The sequence below is a fragment of the Arvicola amphibius genome, chromosome 15, assembly GCF_903992535.2.
Source record: "Arvicola amphibius chromosome 15, mArvAmp1.2, whole genome shotgun sequence".
NCBI classification, from domain to species: domain Eukaryota; kingdom Metazoa; phylum Chordata; class Mammalia; order Rodentia; family Cricetidae; genus Arvicola; species Arvicola amphibius.
Window position 1 is genome coordinate 49,133,787 of NC_052061.1, and position 18,838 is coordinate 49,152,624.

General features: G+C 47.8%; 2 protein-coding genes across 2 annotated transcripts in view; one reads left to right on the forward strand and one right to left on the reverse strand.

Moving 5' to 3' along the window:
• The first annotated feature begins 8 nt into the window (after positions 1-8).
• Znf276 (zinc finger protein 276) lies at positions 9-17,981 on the forward strand. Its single transcript, XM_038312759.1, has 11 exons — positions 9-722; positions 1,567-1,870; positions 2,128-2,174; positions 2,263-2,709; positions 4,161-4,239; positions 5,371-5,454; positions 12,302-12,412; positions 12,481-12,556; positions 12,871-12,988; positions 14,835-14,934; positions 15,006-17,981. The coding sequence occupies exons 1-11, from the start codon at positions 506-508 to the stop codon at positions 15,274-15,276; spliced, it is 1,854 nt and encodes a 617-aa protein (XP_038168687.1). The 5' UTR covers positions 9-505; the 3' UTR covers positions 15,277-17,981.
• Fanca (FA complementation group A) overlaps positions 14,827-18,838 on the reverse strand; it is a 52,941-nt gene continuing 48,929 nt past the window's right edge. Inside the window, exons 38-43 of the mRNA XM_038312758.1 lie at positions 17,613-17,675; positions 17,153-17,258; positions 16,586-16,658; positions 16,252-16,420; positions 16,052-16,144; positions 14,827-15,795 (exon numbers count right to left, since the gene is read on the reverse strand). Of these exons, the coding sequence (XP_038168686.1) occupies positions 15,688-15,795; positions 16,052-16,144; positions 16,252-16,420; positions 16,586-16,658; positions 17,153-17,258; positions 17,613-17,675 (612 nt within the window). The 3' untranslated portion in view covers positions 14,827-15,687. The remainder of the gene's footprint in view (positions 15,796-16,051; positions 16,145-16,251; positions 16,421-16,585; positions 16,659-17,152; positions 17,259-17,612; positions 17,676-18,838) is intronic.

Below are 18,838 nucleotides of genomic sequence, written 5' to 3' on the forward strand. Positions count from 1 at the left end.
GGAACCGCACACTGCCGGAAGGGACCGAGACACACTTCCGTCTGCCCCGCCCCGCCGCGCAGACCTAGGTTTAGGGACTAGAAGGGGCCGGGTGGGTCTTGTCAGCTATTCCGGGCGAACTTGCTCTGCGTCTCTATCAGAAGATTGGTGGCAGGAACGTCGTTTTGCGGTTTTCTGTTATGTGCCAAAGCCCGTGCCTCAGTCCGTGGCAGTTCACCCTCCCGGCTGCCCCTCCTTTTATGGGCCTGTCGCGAGTTCCGAGCGACCCTAAGAACTCTGGGCTCTCGACACAACAGCGGCCACCGACGCTCCCGGGCCGCTCCTCACTTCGCTCCACCCCTCGCTTCGCCCCGCTCCTATCGCGGTGAACCGAGCGGAGCCGAGTCGCCGGGCGGGGGGCAGCCGAGCGGTACTGAGTAAGTGGAGTCAAGTTCACTCAAGCAGAACCCAGCGGGCCGAGCCGCACCGGGTAGAACGGAGCAGGGAGCAAGTGGCGGCCGCCACCATGAAGCGGGACCGGCTCGGCCGCTTCCTGTCGCCTGGCACGGCTCGGCAGCGCGGGAGTTCGGGCGGCAGCTGTGGAAGCGGTCGGAGTCGGGGTCGCCCTTCTCGCACCGGCGGAGCGAGCGCTGACGGGGCGGCGGCTTTGGCGGCGGCGCAGCTCAGTTGGGGCTCGACGCGCTCTTGCGGGGATACAGGCGAGGACGGTACAGACGAGGCAGGTGGGTTCCGGGCGTCCTCTGGCCGTGATGTGAGCCTAGTGATTCTGAGAGCAAACCTAGTTCCGCGGACCCTCTGACTTTTACTGCAGCGACTTTTGGCCAGACAGCCGATCTTTTCCCCTGGGTCGCTGCTATTTAGCGCTTAAGATTTGAAGTCAGACCCGGTGTGAGCTTCAAGTCAGCTCTTCGTGCTGTGTACTGCTAGGGTAATTGCTTACTTCTCTGAATCCCAGTTTCTTTTTGGTTAAGACAGACCTACGACTTGTGGTGGGAACTAAGTTAATTAACTACTCGTTCCCTGTCTGGCCGAGAGTGTGTATAAGTTTCAGCTTGTTAGGGTAACAGCATCAGGTTTGCGTCCTTTAATTCTCCTAAGGGCAGGCAACGAGGTCACATTGTCCACATTCTGTAGACAGGGCACCTGTGGGTGGACAGTAAGTCAGTTTCTTGAGGCACAGCTGGGACACATTTTCAAAATCAGGATGTGTGAGCAAAAGTTATGTCTTCACTGGAGCCACCTGCAGTTCTTCGAGAGGAGCTGGGCACAGTGGCATATGCCTGACATCCCAACCATTGGAAGGCTGAGGGAGAGGATTATGAGCTCCAGCCCGGGCTATACAGTAAGACCCCCCCCCCACCTCAAAAAATATTTGAAAGATTTCTTGACAGTATCTCTCCAAAAGTCGAATGTTCAGTGAGGAAGGCCAGCTCCTGAGCCCTGCTGTTAGTGTTTAGGAAGCCCCTGGAGGGCATGTCTCTGCTCTAGGTGCCGGGAGGCCAGTGGGAAGTGTGTCTCTCACATTGTAAGTCCCTTCCTTACTGTCACATTTGCTTCTTTGCTCAGGAGCAGGCCGAACTCTTGCCATGGGGCACTGTCGCCTCTGCCATGGGAAGTTTTCCTCACGGAGCCTCCGCAGTATCTCTGACAGAGTGCCTGGGGAGACGTCAGAGAGACTGTCCCCAGGGGAGCGTGTCTTCATTAGGGACTTCCAGCGTCTGCTGGGTGTTGCTGTGCACCAGGACCCAGCCCTGCCTCAGTTTGTCTGCAAGAACTGCTACACCCAGTTCTATCAGTGCCACAGCCTGCTCAGGTCCTTCTTACAGAGAGTCAATGTCTCCCCAGCGGGCCAGCGGAAGCCTTACACAAAGTAGGCCCTTGTTGGATTTCTTGGGACCTTGAGGGGTCGTCATCCTGCATCCTGGGTGTTGACTTGTGGGGTGGACAGAAGCCAGTGTAAGACTCTGATGGTGCCACAGTGAGGCGCTGTGGTGGCAAGGTTTGCAGAGATCTGAGGGTGACGAGCTATCATCAGAAAAGAGGGGACAGGGCTGCTAGTGGAGGGGTTCTGGGGAGATTGGTGACCTTGAGAGGCTCCTAAACCGTGGCCACACCGATGCTTTGCAGGTTTGGTGTTCAGCCTCCCACAGTGGCAGAGGAGGGAGCATGCATGGGTGAGTGCTGTTGGTGCCAGGGTGGGCATTCCAGGTTGGGCCTCATGTTGGCCACCGTGAGACTGACATCTCTGTTGATTCTCTCCAGCTGATCTGATCACCTCGAGCCCTCGGTGTCTGCACAGTTTGGTGGGCTGGGTACACGAACACGCAGCCAACTGTGTGTCTCTGCCCAGCCTTCAGAGGACACTGTCCTCTGAGTACTGCGGCATCATCCAGGCTGTGTGGGGCTGCGACCAGGGCCATGACTTCACCATGGACACAGACTCCAGCTGCAGAGCTCTCTTTTTGGACAGTGCATTAGCAGTGAAGTGGGCTTGGGGCAAGGAGGTATCACCTCGGCTGGCTCAGAACTCAGAGATAAACCCCGCTGGAGTTGCCTCTCAGCTCTGCCGGGCCAGAGAAACCCAAGTTGGATCTGAGACCAAGACACTGCCCAGTGTGGATGTGGCCCTGCTGCCCTCACATGGAGACTCTGTGGGACCTGGGATAGACTCCTATACTCAGCCAAACTTGGTTCCCAGTGAGGCCCCAGGTAAGTAGCACCTGTGGCTTAAGCTAGAGCAGGATTCAGTATACTGACCAAGGTTGACTTCATCAGAAAGTGGACGTCTGTACTATTTGAGGGGAAGTTAGGGTATAGCAGAGGAAGCTGGTGGGAGAAGATGGGGATCCAGCCTCAGTGCTTTCCCGTAGGGACTGTGACTATTCCAATACCTAAGAGTAGGCTGGGCTACCAGCCTGGCTTGACGTCTTGTTTCTTCACAAGCAGGCGTCTGATTCAACAGTTTCTGTAATGACATGTTCCTCTGGCATCCGGTCTTTCTTTAAGCCTGTCCTTAGCCCACAGGGTACTGGTTGTTCTTGTAGGCTGAGGGGACTAAGAGAGAAGAATGGGGTTATTGTCTGCAAGACAGGGAGGCAGACAATGAGGCTGCTGCTTTACCATAGTGTGGGCCAGTGTGATAACCTCTTCTACTGACTGGCTCTTCTATGGGGCTTGGACCCCACCCACCCGTGCTGTGGGTTGGGTGCAGCTGTTCCTAGGCATCATATGTTGGGGAGAGTTGGGGTCAGCTTTCTGCCTGCCTCTTGCCTTCATATGCTGGTTTTCATGGCCACTTACGGGTGCTCAGCTGGTTCCCATCTGCAAATCCCCATTGGGCTCTTTAAAACCACAGGAGGGTTGCCAGGCGTAGTGGAGCACACCTTTAATCCCAGCACTTAGGAAGGCAGAGGCAGGCAGATCACTGTGAATTTGAGGCCAGCCAGTTCTACATAGAGAGTTCAGGACAGAACCAAGGCGACATAGAGAGACCCTGTCTCCAAAAAAAAAAAAAAAAAAAAAGGAGAAGGGTTGAAGATGGCTTAGTAGTTAAGAACATATGCTGTTCTTGCAGAAGACCTTGGTTCAGTTTCCAGCACCCACATGGTGGCTCATCACCATCTGTAACTCCAGTTCCAGGGGCTGAGGCCTTCTTTTGGCCTCTGCTGGTATCAGCATGTACACAGGAAAAACAGTCTTATACATTAAAAAAAAAAAAAGGAAATTAAGAATTCAGGTATCCGTGTGGTTCAGCTAGAGATAAAACAGAGATGGACTCAAGGCAAGGACCAAGAGGATGTCACAGATGTCCTAGAATATGGTATCTTAGAATGCTTGGCTTTATAAAGTGTGTGTACACCTCTTTTTGAAAACAGTAGCCTTTAAGATTCTGTAAACTATCCAGAGTGGGCTGCTTTCACCTAGAACAATGACCTGAATCTGAAAAGAGTCAGCTTGCTGATATGCTGCCTCCTGTTTCTTTGGACAGAGACTAGCATAGTGAGTTGGGCGAGGGGCAGTGAGAATGGAGGAAACGAGGCAGGGGCCTTCTGACCCTAGTAAGGAAGGCTGTGTCCTTAGACAGAGGCATTGCCTCCTTACAGGTGAGGCCCTTTCTGTGCTCAATGTTAGTAACCAGAGCCTGTTCTTTTGTTTCCCAGGGCAACTGGGTGAGAAGCAGGTTCCGTCTTCAGCCTCGGATGATCGGGTAAAAGACGAGTTCAGTGACCTTTCTGAGGGGTGAGAGAAGAGTGGGTTTAAAAAGCCTAAAATTTCTCCCTTCGAAATTTAGACTCAGCCTCCCTAGAGCTGCTACCCTTGGTTGGCATGTTTGCCTTCCCTCCTTCTCAGAGGTGGGGAGGAGAGGAGTGGCCAGGGGAGTTCTGAGGCCTCTGGCTCCTGGCTTGGCTTTCTGGTCCCAGAGGCACCCAGATGAAACAGACTGCAAGGGGAAACAGTTCCTATTCTAACCCAGCATTCTGGAATCGCCTCCTTTAAACTGCTCCAGGGTTGGTCCTTTACTGTTATCAATCTGCTTCCTCTTTAAAGGCCTTAGTTTTGTGCCAGCTCCAGGTGTCACTAGAACAGAGGATGCTAGACTCAGGCCCTTTGGGACAGTGATGTTGAGACCTGGAGCAGAAGCTCTGTGTAGGGTGAGGAGAGTCTAGGCCTCCCTTGGAAGGGGCATATCAGGGTCTGTTTGCTCTGGGTTGAGAACCTCTCAGTTGGTGTTATCCCCTTCTGTTCTGCCTGGTGGCTTAGACTGGGGTGTATATGCACCATCATCCAAATAGGGAGGGACAAACTGAATTTTGCTTCAACTCCTGTGAAGACCAGGAGTATTCTTGGGCTGTTAGACTGCCTGTAGCCTCAGGCCTAAACTCATCTAGATAGCTGGTAGCCTTGGGGACACCGAGGGCTTGTTAAACTGACTGCTGCTGCTCAACAGAGGCCCGTGATTCATCTTTTAGGGTGAAGGTCACAAACCATTTGTTGTTGTGAACTTTGAAATGGCTAACAGTGTTCCTGTGTTCACAGTTGATGGGCAGAGTTACTTTCTGAATCTGCCTTTAAGCCTTCCCACTTCCCAGGCTGTAAATAAATGAGCTGTTTCAGGGTTTGAGGTCCTGGTATTTAGGAAAGAGTAGCTTCCAGGGAGGGAGGATTGCTAGCTTGTTTGGTTTCATTGACTCTGGCTTGCCCTTCCTGTTAGGACATAGATTGAGGAACTGGGGTATTTAGATTTTTTAAGACATGTTCAGAAGCGAAGCATAGGCTTTGGGGTCTGTAGCCCCTAAAGACAGAATATGGCATTGGGTTTGTTGTCCACCCAGGTCAGTGCTTTGCTGAAAGTTCTCTCATCTTTCCTAGAGACTTCCTGAGTGAAGATGAGAATGATAAGAAGCAAAACCCACAGTCCTCGGATGAGTCCTTTGAGCCCTACCCGGAAAAGAAGTAAGCGTAAAGCCCTGTGGGAGCAAACGATGTCTGGTGATGGGAGAGGCTAGCCTCCGTGCACATGGCAGTCACGAGTGTTTCAGCCGGTCCCCTTCTGTTTTTCCTTTTTCTCTTTTTATTACACTTATTTGTGTGTGTGTGTGTGTGTGTGTGTGCGTGCACATGTGCGTGTGTGTGTGTGCATATGTTCCACATGGTGAGGTCAGAAGACTACTTCTATCAGTTCTAAGGCTCAAACTCAGGTTGTCAGGCTTGGTAGCAAGTGCCTTTCATCTGGGGAGGTGTCAGTGGCATCTAAATGAATCAGGAGGTCTGTTTGAAAGGCCGGGTAAGCAACTGAATATGATGGGCTTCTCCTTGACCTTTGGTCACTCTTTCTGGTGGTTTGGGGACCTGGTCTAAGTGTGTATTACAAGGTGGCAGGCAGCTCTGTTGATAAGACACAGCCCCATTGTAGGAGTACCTTAGTGGTCCTTTTCTAGATCTGCTCCTGGCGAGTGAGTCCCTTAGCATCTTTCTGGCCCTACTCTACCTACTCCTTTTGCTCCCTGGACCATGCCTCTCCTGAGGTCCAGGAACTCAGCCTTGTGACCATTCTCAAGTTGGCCCTTGTCTCTGATTTCTTTTCTTTTTTTTTTTTAAAGATTTATTTATTTATTATGTATATAATGTTCTGTCTGTGTGTATGCCTGCGGCCAGAGGAGGGCGCCAGATCTCATTATAGATGGTTGTGAGCCACCATGCGGTTGCTGGGAATTGAACTCAGGACCTCTGGAAGAGCAGTCAGTGCTCTCAACCTCTGAGCCATCTCTCCAGCCCTTGGCTCTGATTTCTTTGTTAAGCCTCTTGTGTGACTTTGCTTTGCTTCCCCCTCTCTTTCTGAAAACAAACATAAAATCCTAACAAGGAGAGACAGAGCTAGTTTTTACTTGGGTCTCTTTCCCCTTTTTCCTCTTAGCCCTGAACAAGAATACCCGCATACCCGCTAGATAGTGACTGCCTCATTGCCACAGTGCTCTGAGCATTTATTTCGCTCAGAGTGCAAATCCAAAGAGCAGCTCTGGGCATCATAGGATCAGCCAAGAAAAGCCTATGAAAAGATTGAGAATTTCTTGTTTTTGTTGTTTTTTTTTTAAATGTAAGTTCCAATATTCTTTATGGAAAGAGAAAGAAATAAAAGTACAGCAGGAGACATGGGGAGATCAGAACCAGAAAACAGTACCAAGCCACATGGCCTCATCAGGCTTCACAAGACAGAGAGCTGTCTGGGAAGCATGACCAGAGTGCAGGCTGGGCTGCCACAAGGAACCCGTTCCCTTTTTAGTGTCCTCCACTTTGAGCCACTTTTGTAGGTAGTTGGGAGGGTTGGTGAATTTCATTTTTGGAATGTGGGGGAAGTGGTTGTTCTGCTGAGCTCCTGTTGCTGAGATGTGAACAGCGTGTTCCACTGTGTACTTGTCTCACTAAGACTTGAGGTGAAGGTAATCTGCTTTGGATGGGACGCATGGATACATTTTAAGACACCTTTGGAAAAATGAACTATTTTAGTGGGAACTGTACTTTTCCTGAATGCTTCTTTGATTTCAGACATTATAGTGCGGCTCAGCTGGGGGGTCCCCCCTCCCCCTCAGATAGTCTGTATAGCTCTGACTATCCTGGAACTTGCTCTGTAGACCAGGATGACCTTAAAATCAGAGATTCACTTGCCTCTGCCTCTTGAGTACTGGGATTAAAGGCATGCACTACTACTGCCTGGCTTCAGCTATGGGTTTTAAAAATAGTTTTTTTTATGTGTATATGTGTGTGCCTGAGTTCTTGTATGTGTACCAATCATATGTAGGAGACCTTGGAGGTCAAAAGAGGGGCATCAGATCTGGAGCTGTAATTATAGATAGCTGTGAGCTGCTGTGTAAGTACTAGTAACTAAACCTGGGTCCTCTGTAAGAGCATCCAGTGCTCAGCAACCTCTAAGCCACCTCTCCAGCCCCACAGCGGAGGACTTTTGAGGACAGGGTGTCGAGATACCCATGGTCTGTGTGTCTGCTCACATATTTGCCTCCTCAGCCTTTCTCTTAGCCTTTAGAGTTCTGGCTAGCAGGGTACTCATCCTGAGTAAATAACAGAGCTTCAGGCATGGACTGGTCAGAGCACTGTGGTTCAAAGCACAGGACACCTGAGCTTAGACAGGACAGTAGATAGGATTGGAAGTGTTTACCTATGAAACATATGGCACAGACTCTAAAGTAGTCTAATGTACCAGGGAATTACTGCCAGCAAAGGCCATCCCACTCAGCCAGGAGATAGGTCAGGACATAGGTGTGGAGGGGGACATTGGACAGTTATCAGACAGGAAGAGGCTAGTGATTTTTGTTCTTGTGTGTATGTGTGTTTTGAGATATTTTTTAAAAATATTTATTTTATTTATTTATTATGTATACAGTATTCTATTTGTGTGTATGCCTGCAGGCCAGAAGAGGCACCAAACCTCATTTCAGATGGTTGTGAGCCACCATGTGGCTGCTGGAAATTGAACTCAGGACCTTTGGAAGAGCAGGCAATGCTCTTAACCGCTGAGCCATCTCTCCAGCCCCCATCCAGTGTGGTCTTGAACTCTATGGTAGCTGATGGTGACCTTGAACTAACCACACTGGCCTCCCAGGTGCTGAATGGAATTTCACTATGCACTCCCGGCAGATCAGGATGGCCTCAAACTCAGAGCCATCTGCCTGTCTTCTGAGTATTGGGAGTAAAGTGTGTACCATTATGCTTGGCTTTAATTCTTAAAAATCAACTGCTTTATTTTTTAAAAGATTTATTTAGTTTTATGCGTCTGGCTATTTTGCATGCATGCATATCTTTATGCCCAGTGAACACAGTGCCTTCAGAGATTTGAAGCGGGTATCGGATCCCTGGGACCAGACTTAGATGGAGGTGAGCTGCCATGTGGGTACTGGAAATTAATCCCGGGTCCTCTGCAAGAGCAACAAGTATCTCAGCTACAGGGCCATCTCTAATACTAGGACAGCTTAGACTACATGAGATCCTGCCACAAGCACCAACAAAAACCTTGTTTGGCTCTTCATTGTCTCTAAAAGTTCTATGGTAAATTTCAATTGGGTCTTTCTATTTCTGCTTTCCAAAAAAAGGTCACTTGTATTTTTATTTATTTATTTTTGCCATCTTGGAGACTGAGGCTAGGGCCTTGCATATGGTCAGTAAACAATGCACTGTACTTTTCAACCTCCTCCCCCTCCTCCTCCTCTTCTTCCTCCTCCTCCTTCTCCTCTTTCCCCTTCCCCTTCCTCTTCCCTCTGCCCCTCCCCTCCCTCCTCCTCCTTCTTTTTTGTTGCTGTTTTTCAAGACAGGGTAGACTGGGCTATCCTCTAAACTCAAAGAGATCCTACTGTCTCTGCCTCCCAATTGCTGGGATTAAAGGCCTGTGTTACCACTGCCTGTTTTTGTTTGTTTGTTTGTTTGTTTGTTTTTAAAGTTTTTGAGTAAGGGTCTTGCTTTTATTTGTTTGTTATTCAAGAAAGGGTTTCTCTGTGTAACATCCCAAGCTGTCCTGGAACTCACTCTGTAGATCAAGCTGGCCTCGAATTTAGAGATCCACCTGCCTTTGCTTCCTGAGTCCTGGGATACAAAGGGTTTGCTCAAGCAAACTTTGAATTTGTAATCTCCTGCCTTATCCTCCTGGATTGGAATTATGAATATGTGTTACTACAGCCAACTTCCATTTTGATTTTGACAGGGATTTTAGTGAATCTGTTTATTGCTTGGGTATACTGTATTGGACATGTATTGCCATTGTATTAGGGTTCTGTAAAGGAATAACATGATATATACTGAAAGAAGATAGATTAGATTGGCTTACATGATACAGTCTGAGTCATCTAACAATGGTTGTCTTAAACTGCAGAGGCCAAGAACTGAGTGGCTGCCCAGTCCTTGAGGACAGGCACCTCAGTAAGCCTAACCTGATGTCAAGGCCTGGAGGATTCCTGGATAGCCACGGGTGTTCAGTTCATCTTGAAGCCCGAAGAAGCTGGGTTCTAGTATCAGCAAAGGAACACAGCAGCAATAATACTAGAATAAATTAACTTGCTACCCACGTTAGGTGGGTTTTCCCACTTCAAATAACCTCATTAGGAAAATACCTCACAGATGTGCCCTTTTGATTCCAGATTTAAGCAAGTTGACAACCAAACTTTTTTTTTTTCGAGACAGGGTTTCTGTGTAGCCCAGGCTGACCTAGAACTTGCACTGTATAGACTAGGATGGCCTCAAACTCAGATTCACCTCTGTCTTCTGAGTGCTGGGATTAAAGGTTTGTGCCACCACTGCTGGACAGGCATAGCCATCTTTTTTTTTTTTTTTTTTAAATGTGCATTTTATATTTCTTTTTTTAATTTTATTTATTTATTTATTATGTATACAATATTTTGTCTGTGTGTATGCCTGCAGGCCAGAAGAGGGCACCAGACCCCATTACAGATGGTTGTGAGCCACCATGTGGTTGCTGGGAATTGAACTCAGGACCTTTGGAAGAGCAGGCAATGCTCTTAACCGCTGAGCCATCTCTCCAGCCCCATAGCCATCTTTAATATTAGGGGTGTGTGTGTGTGTGTGTGTGTGTGCGCGCGAGAGAGAGAGAGAGAGAGAGAGAGAGAGAGAGAGAGAGAGAGAGAGAGAGAGAGAGAGAGAGAGAGAGAGAGAGAATCTTGGTATGTCATAGGCTAGCCTTGAGCTCATGATCCCTCTTTCTGTCTCCTGAGATGCTGTGAGTAAACGACATCACATCCCTCACATATATTAGTTCGTAGCCCTGGTTGTCCTGGAACTCACTCTGTAGACCAGGCTGGCCCTCAAATTAGTTCTTATTCATAAATACAAAAGTCTTTCCACTTATTGTCTTTACAATTTTTAACATATATAAATCTTTCACTTTCTCTGGTCAGTTTTTTTTTTCCCCCTGAGACAAGGTTTCTCTGCATAGTCCTGGCTAGCCTGGAACTCACTCTTTTTTTAAAAAAAATATTTATTTATTTATTATGTATATAATATCCTGTGTACATGTATGCCTGCAGGCCAGAAGAGGGCAACAGACCTCATTACAGATGGTTGTGAGCCACCATGTGGTTGCTGAGAATTGAACTCAGGACCTTTGGAAGAACAGGCAATGCTCTTAGCTCATCTCTCCAGCCCCTGGAACTCACTCTTTAGATCAGGCTGGCCTCAAACTCAGAGCTTTCTCTGCCTTTGCCTCCTGAGTGCTGGGATTAAAGGCGTGCACCACTTGGCTCTCTGGTCAGTTTTATTTCTAAGTATTCCATTCTTTCTAGGGGATGCAGAATCCCAGAAGGATAGGGCTAGATCTAAATCTAATACTGCCAATAAATAAGTAATAACTACCTGGGCTTTTCACAGAAAGTTAAGTGCACTACTGAATTGTTCCACCACACAGTTATTTCTTTTTAAACCTTTGTATTTATTCATATATGTATTTTATTCTGGTTTTTCAAGATTTCTAGGTAGCCCTGGATGTCCTGGAACTCACTTTGTAGACCAGGCTGGCCTCAAATTCAGAGATCCACCTGCCTCTGCCTCCTGAGTGCTAGAATAAGGGTTTGAGCCACCATACCTGGCCCACCTTCGTATTTTTAAATAGGGTCTCATTAAGTTGCAGGTTTAGCCTTTACTTTGTGATTCTCTTGCCTCAGCCTCTTGAATAATATTTCATGTAATATTTAGGCCTGCAGGACCTGATTTAGCTTCTGTTATTGATTGTATATTTTGTGTCTAGAGATGGCTCAGCAGCCAGTGTACTTGTCGCTTTTGTGGAGGACCTGGTTTGGTTACTGCACCCTTGCGGCAGCCAACAAGTCTGTAATTCCAGTTCCAGAGGATCTGACGCCCTCTTCTGGGCTTCATAGGCAATGGAGCATAGACATACATGCAGCCAAAATACCCATACACATAAAATTAAAAAAATACATTTGATAATGGGTCAGATTTAGGACCTTGTGCATATTGGACAACTGCTTTACAATTGAACTACACTTCCAACACAGAAAATTGGTGATTTTTTTAGTGTCTGCTTGTTTAGAGATGAGGCTTTCAGGTCTTTTCTGGGCTATACTCAAAAATTCAGGCTCAAGCAGTACCTGAGCACCTGAGATGTCAGGAGGTATGCACCACCATGCTGGACTTTTATCTTGTTTTTTGAGACAGGGTTTTTGTGTAGCCCTAGCTTTCTGGAACTCACTTTGTAGACCAGGCTGACCTTAAACCCAGAGATCCGCCCGCCTCTGCCTAGCGAGTGCTGGGATTAAAGGTGTGTGTCACCACTGCCTTGTGTATCGTTTTTGATGCTTGTGAACAGAAGTTGTCTTTTTAGTTTCCTTTCTGAACTACTTGTGAGTGTAGAAAATACAGTTTGGGACTGGAGATCTACCCTAGGTGCTGAGTGCCTGACAGAATCTAAAGTCCAGTGGTAATGCTGACCCCCTTTCTAGCATGAGGTCATCTGGTAAAATAACTGACATTCAGAATTCTCTACCTTGAGTTTTTAGCACACAGGGCTTTAGTTCTGAAATTACATTATGAAATAGTATGTGTGCTCCAATGCTACCCTCTGTTCTGCATACCATCTGAAGGTAACTGCCTCGCCTCAGACTTCTGACCCTCCCAGAGTTGTGCTGACTGTGGTGCTAATGATAGATGAGGCCCAAGTTTGCACAGAGGCAGCTAAGGCAGGAAAGCTTGAAGAAAACTGGACATGCAGGAAGAGGTAAGAATCATCCGCAGACAGAGATAAACTAGACTGTTCCCTTTACCTCTCCAGGGTCTCTGGGAAGAAGAGCGAAAGCAAAGAAGCCAGAAAACCCGAAGAGCCCAAAATCAGAAAGAAGCCTGGGCCCAAGCCTGGGTGGAAGAAAAAGCTCCGATGCGAGAGGTAAGCAGGCTGCAGTGTGGGGCATTTGCATATTAGGTCAGCACCTCCACATGTGCTTTGCCTTACAGGGAGGAGCTGCCCACCATCTATAAGTGTCCTTACCAGGGCTGCACAGCTGTGTACCGTGGAGCTGATGGCATGAAGGTAAGGAATGGGCATCCCCTTCAGTAAGGACTACTTTCAGGTCTGGGTGTGCTTGACTGAGTTGTCCTGTGTGTTAACATGAACCTGCTGGAGGCTGGAGACACCAGACTTCTCAAGGGCTCACATAATTCTAGTGGATGTGGAATCAGCTTCTTGCTCTAAGACACGGGTTTAAAGGAGCCAGTGCTATAGGGTAGGAAGTAATTGCTCCTTCCAGTAGTCTGTCAACTGCTTGAGACCTTGACACAGGCTCTCTTGGGAGGCAGGATGTGCCCAGGTTAAACACCAGAGTCTCTTGTCCCTTCTTCCTCTAGAAGCATATTAAGGAGCACCATGAGGAGGTCCGGGAAAGGCCCTGCCCACATCCTGGCTGCAACAAGGTCTTCATGATTGACCGATACCTGCAGCGACATGTGAAGCTCATCCACACAGGTACCTGCCTCAGGCTGTGCCTGTGAACTCGGGTTTGGTGTCAGTGGATCCCACTAGAAGCAGGTAGTGACCGAGTGGGTCACAGAGCTTGCTATCAGGTGCTTCTATATCACATGGGGATTCTGAGTCAGTATACAAGTTGGAGTTCTATCTGTTGAATTCCTGATGGAAGCAGGTTTTTTTTTTCCTTACAGCAAGGTCTGAGCAACTTTTCAGGATTGATAACACAGAAACCCTAGTACTCTTCTGTGAATTCACCACCTTTAAAAATTAACACTAGAGTACCAGGTGGTGGTGGTGCGCGCCTTTGGGATACCAGCACTTGGAAGGCAGAGGCAGGTGGATCTCCAGGTTCGAGGGCAGCCTATTCTACATAGTGGGGTTCAAAATAGTCAGGGCTATATACAGAAACCCTGTCTCAAAAAAGAAAAATCAAACCAAACCAACAAACAAAAAAACTAGAGTTGACTGGAGTTTATCTCTATAGGACCCATATGGTAGAAGAACTGACTCTTACAAACTGCCCTCTGACCTCCACACACTTGCCACACCACTCCCAAAGCTAAAAAATGTAGAAAATAACTTCTCTTGCATTCATTCAGGTATTTGTTACATTTTTCTGAGGTTTACAAATGACAAAAATCCTTTATATCAGCATTTATGCACTTTATTGTTGGATTATATGCTAGGTTTTATGATGAAATCCAGCTATATGTCAGTTTTCTAATCCCTACTTCTTGGTAAGCATTTGGGCACATGTCTCCTGATAGAATAACTTCCTTTGGTCTAGATCTTCAAGCCATCTAGCCAGTCAGTAGTGGACACAGCAGCAGCTTTCTAAAGAGGTAAAACATTATAGACTAGTTCGGCTTAGAAGTCATAGGTATTTTATAGCTGTGTAGGCAGCATGGGTTGGAACAAGTAGAATTAGAATTAGTGCATAGTACTGGTATGGCCATAGCTGAAAAAAGGAAAAGCACTTCTGCACATGACATGCATGTAGAGGTCGGAAGACACTTTGTAGAAACCAGTTCTCTCCTTCCATGTGGGATCTAGGATTGAATTCAGGTCTTTTTTTTTTTTTTGAGACAGTTTGATGTAGTTCAGGCTGACCTCAAATTTGATATGCAGCAGAGAGGATGACCTTATTGAGCACTGAGATTACAGGTGTGTGCCACCATGCGTGTGATATGGCTAAGTTTTTGTTCAAAAGCTTAAGAAGCTGCTTTTCAGAGTGTATTGAACCACTTTACTTCCACCAAGGATCTTTTGTCCATTGTTTGTCTTTCCTTTGGCACAACTTCTAGAGAGCACCTTCTCTAGAGGGGTGTACCCCCAAAGGGCATCTGTTTTACTTTGGAAAAGGAGCTTCAGGCTGGATATGATGGTGCACATATTTCTTTATGCATTCTCTATGTAGGCCACCAGGGCTACATAGTGAGATCTTGTCTCAAAAACAAGACTTCAAATCCCAGCACTTGAAAGGTGCAGGCGAATCTCTGTGAAGTCAAGGTCAGCCTGGTCTATAGAGCAAGCTCCAGGATAGCCAAGGCTACACAGAGAAACCCTCTCTCAAAACACAAAAAACAAACTTCAAATTCACACAATTGGTGTGGGAGAAAATTTAGCCATGTAACAATGTTTTAAGAAATTTATCTTTATTAACGAACTGCCTTGTATTAGAACATTTATTAGTGAAGTTCTTTGTATCAGAACTGTCTTTCATCTTTCATCTGGTCCTTCCTTAGCCACACCTTTGTGTTTCACATAAGCATTAATAACTGTCACTCATCTTGGAGAAGATGGGTATTTGAGACAAGTGCTCACCACCCCTCTGGTCTTGCAGAAGTACGCAATTACATCTGTGACGAATGTGGGCAGACCTTCAAGCAGCGGAAGCACCTTCTTGTCCACCAGATGCGTCACTCAGGAGCCAAGCCACTGCAGTAAGTGTGGGCTGGGCACTTCCCATGACTGGGACAAGGCACAGCTTACCTCACCTGCCTCTGCCCCCCAGGTGTGAGGTCTGTGGGTTCCAGTGCAGGCAGCGAGCATCCCTCAAGTACCACATGACCAAACATAAAGCAGAGACTGAGCTGGACTTCGCCTGTGACCAGTGCGGCCGGAGGTTTGAAAAGGCCCACAACCTCAACGTGCATATGTCCATGGTACATCCTCTGACCCAGACCCAGGACAAAGCCCTGACTTTGGAAGCAGAGCCCCCACCTGGACCCCTGAGCCTCTCTGGGACCATGGAGGGTCAAGCTGTGAAGCCTGAGCCTACCTGAGAACTGCAGGTGGAATACTGGACATGCTGAGCTGCTTGAACTCAGCAGGTGTGATGTGAGGTTTAAAGACATTAATGTCCCTCATTTCCCTGCTGGCATAGTTCTGCTTGCTCTTTGGACCCCACGCTGCACTCCACCTCACATATCCAGCAGCTGTATGTTGGAGGGCACCTCACTCATGAGGGAGGTGGGCTTGGTGTGTACTTCAGTCTGCTATGGTACCAGCAGTTTATTTTCCTATGGACACTGAGCAAAATTTAAGGCCAGACACAAATTATGAATAATTAATTTTTTTCCTAACTAGAGCAATCAAGGAGATTTGTAATCTACTTTCTAGTGTAACAAGAGCTCCATGTTATGCTTGCAATAAATTATTCACAAAGGTGCTGGTTGGTGCACTGAGACAGGTAGTCAGAACAGATGAGGCTCCTGGTAGAGATCAAAGCTGGGGCCAGCCTGCCGCCTTTGCAGGAGGACGTTGCTCATCTCAGGGTCATAGTCTTCTCGGCCAGCCAGCAGCTATGAGAAAATACATTACTTAGTGCCCACAGCCTGAGTAAGTTGTTTGCAGATGAAGAGCTGGGCACCACCCGAGACAGTACCCCCCCAGCACAGCCCCATCAGGCCCCCAGCCCAGCGCTACGCCTGTGACTTCTTGTTTCACTTAAATTGTGAAATCAGCTCAAGAACAGCCCTGGGTTTGTTACCTCTCTCATGTTGGAGAAGCCCTGGGTCTGTTACCTCTCTCATGTTGGAGAAGCCCTGAGTTTGTTACCTCTCTCATGTTGGAGAAGCGCTGTTTTGGGCACTGAGGTATTAGCTGCAGCAGAAAAGTACGTGCTTCCGTTACCAGTTGTACAGGGCTACCCTAGAGCAGATAGGCAGTCGCGGGTCAGGCACACTGAGTTGGTACTAGCACGGCTCACCTGCTGTTCCTAAGGAATGAACAGCCGCCTCACGGGCTGGGGGCCTTACTTGGAGCAAGGAGTGGTCTTGGAGCTTTAAGCGTTTGCTGGCCTGAGGTAACACAGTCCTGGTTTCCCCATCCACAAAGAGCTGCATCAGCTTTAGGTACATGTCGACAGCGACATACAGGAAAGCCTCTTCCTTGATGATGGCGTCTTCACTGAAGTAGGAGAGAAGACTGCAGGTAAAGGCAAAATGAGAAAGGACTTGAAGCTACTGAGAGGTGAGCAGCAGTTAGCACAGACTGTAGACTTACTTGTTGGTCACAGTGACAAGCGACTTTTGCTTTTTCTTTGACCACGCTAGGCACCCAGGCTGGGCTTACTCACCAGCAGGTAGTTACCTGTAGAAGGCAAATGGTAGCAGCCTGGTGTGCTGATCTGGGGCCAAGTGGAGGAGGTGCCCCAGCTCGGCATCTGCAAAATCGAGGCGTTCAGTCAGTTCTCTAGTGCTGTGGGATGACTCCAGGAGGTCCTGTGCTCTGAGCCGTTTCTGTCTAGCTGTGGTGACATCCAGGGGCTTATGACCTATGCTGAGGACACCTGTTAGACCTGCTGGGAAAGAGGGTCTTTTCCCCTTGGTCTGGGGAAATGGGAGTGATATGCTCATACAGGAGAAGAGAGACGGGGTTAAAAAAGGACCCTACAGTGTGCCTATGGGTAGACCATTCCAAACCAGCAATATTGTGGACCTTTGAGTGTCCCAACTGACTCTTTAAATAAGTGTGTCCTGAATTAATACCCCAAATGAGGTAAGGTTTATAAACTTGACCCCAAGGCTTGTTCTTAACTGTCTGAAGGCTGCTTCTGAAGGGTGACATAGCTGTCGTGGCAGCTTATCAGTTCATGTCTGTCTCATCTTGGGTAGAGCCAGCTTTCCCATGCTGTTCAAGGGACACATGGCTTCTTACCTGTCTCTGTCAACTGGAAGAGCATCAGCCAGGAAACCTTCCTTCTTCCCAAGTACATGAGGACCTCGGCACAGATGTCCATGGCTTTCAGATACTCAGCAGTGTCCTGTGAGCCACAGAAGAACCCTTAGAAGAGCTGAGCAGATGGAGAGCTAACTTTAGTGCAAGGTGGGCAAAGCTGGCTCCCAAGAGTTGCTGTGTTCATGTGGATTCGGGGTTCAGACCTCACCATTTTACCCTCCAAAGTCTAAACTTGGTGACACAACCTAAGCAGAGGCATGCCCTGGGCTTTCTAGATGGAAATGTCATTGGAGCAAGACATCAAAAGACCAAACAAGAAACACAGCCTGAAAAGCCCAGAGATATGAAGTCTGAGTGGGCCTGGAACTTACTACCTTGTGCTCCTGCCTAGCCCAGGGTTGAGGGGAAAATGTGCCCTCAGCTAAAAGGTGTGACTTACCTGTTGGGTCAGGTAGGACGAGAGTAGGCTCATCAAGGAAAAGAAGAGGAGGAAGATGAGCAGCTAGGAGGGAAAGAGGCAGCATATGAAAGTCACACTCTGACATGCTAGGCTAAGTGAGACCCTGGCTACAGCTTAAGGCCTGTATGTGGCTCTCAGGAAGGGGAAAATTCTAATTCACTGCTTTCACTAATTTTGGAGACAGGGTCTTACTGTGAAGTCCAGGCTAGCCTCAAATTCATTCCTACAGTCTTCCTGTCTCAGCCTTCCAAGTGCTGTGATTGCTAGTATCAATCTCCATTCCAGGCTTTCTATTGTTTAGAAGCTTCCATCAGAATAAATTATGGCTTATATGGTCACTTAAAACAATTTTTACTACATTTATTTTGTTTGTGTGTGGATGCATGCAGAAGTCAGTTCTTCCTACCATTGGGCTCTGAAACCATTAATATTACCTCTCTCTCCTTCCTTCCTTCCCTCCCTCCCTCCCTCCCTCCCGGGTTTCTCTGTAGCTTTGGAGCCTGTTCTGGAACTAGCTGTAGTAGACCAGGCTGGCCTTGAACTCAGAGAGATCCACCTGCCTCTGGGATTAAAGGTGTGCGCCACCACTGCCCAGCAACATTACTTCTCATAATTCAAAAGCAATAGAAAAATGGGCTTGGGAGAATCCTTATTTCCATATTGTAGTGAAACATTTGGCTCTACTACTGATCTAGTTTAGTTAGGTTGTCATATAAATCATGAGTCAGCAGAGGTCCTGCGTTTGGGAGTGAAGGGGTGTGCAACATGGCTTACTTCCCAGCTTCCTCCTTAGATGCTGGTTCCTGCTTTCTCATATTCCCCAACAAATCTTGTCCTACACACGCCTGAGTTTCCTTAGAGGTCACATGAGTGCTGTAGAGGGCACTAGGTAGTAGGGGCTCGCTCTCTAGGGCTCAGTGCCCGAGCCTGCCTGTCCCTTCACTTAGAAGCTGAGCAATTCCCCCTTGTACTTGCGCAGAGCATAGCTCCGGCCAGTTGTCGTCGGGTGCCTCTGAGCTGCACTCTTGTAAGTGCCATGCAGTACAAGCCACCGTTGTGGCAGTGGGTATCTGGGAGGTGCAGATGCTGGCTGGTGGCTTTATTCTAGGTTGAAGTGCAGGCAAAAACAAGCTTGACATAAACACTTCCAAAAAGAAATGTACAGCACTTTACCAGTAAACTTGAGACACTGAAAACAAACTCGG

What these genes read in the sequence shown, in the direction of transcription:
- Znf276 (XM_038312759.1), top strand. Translation starts at nt 506, where the DNA reads ATGAAGCGGGACCGGCTCGGCCGCTTCCTGTCGCCTGGCACGGCTCGG. An exon ending in TTCAGTGACCTTTCTGAGGG is followed by an intron (nt 4,240 to 5,370) that starts GTGAGAGAAGAG and finishes CATCTTTCCTAG; the next exon opens with AGACTTCCTGAGTGAAGATG. An exon ending in TCAGGAGCCAAGCCACTGCA is followed by an intron (nt 14,935 to 15,005) that starts GTAAGTGTGGGC and finishes TCTGCCCCCCAG; the next exon opens with GTGTGAGGTCTGTGGGTTCC.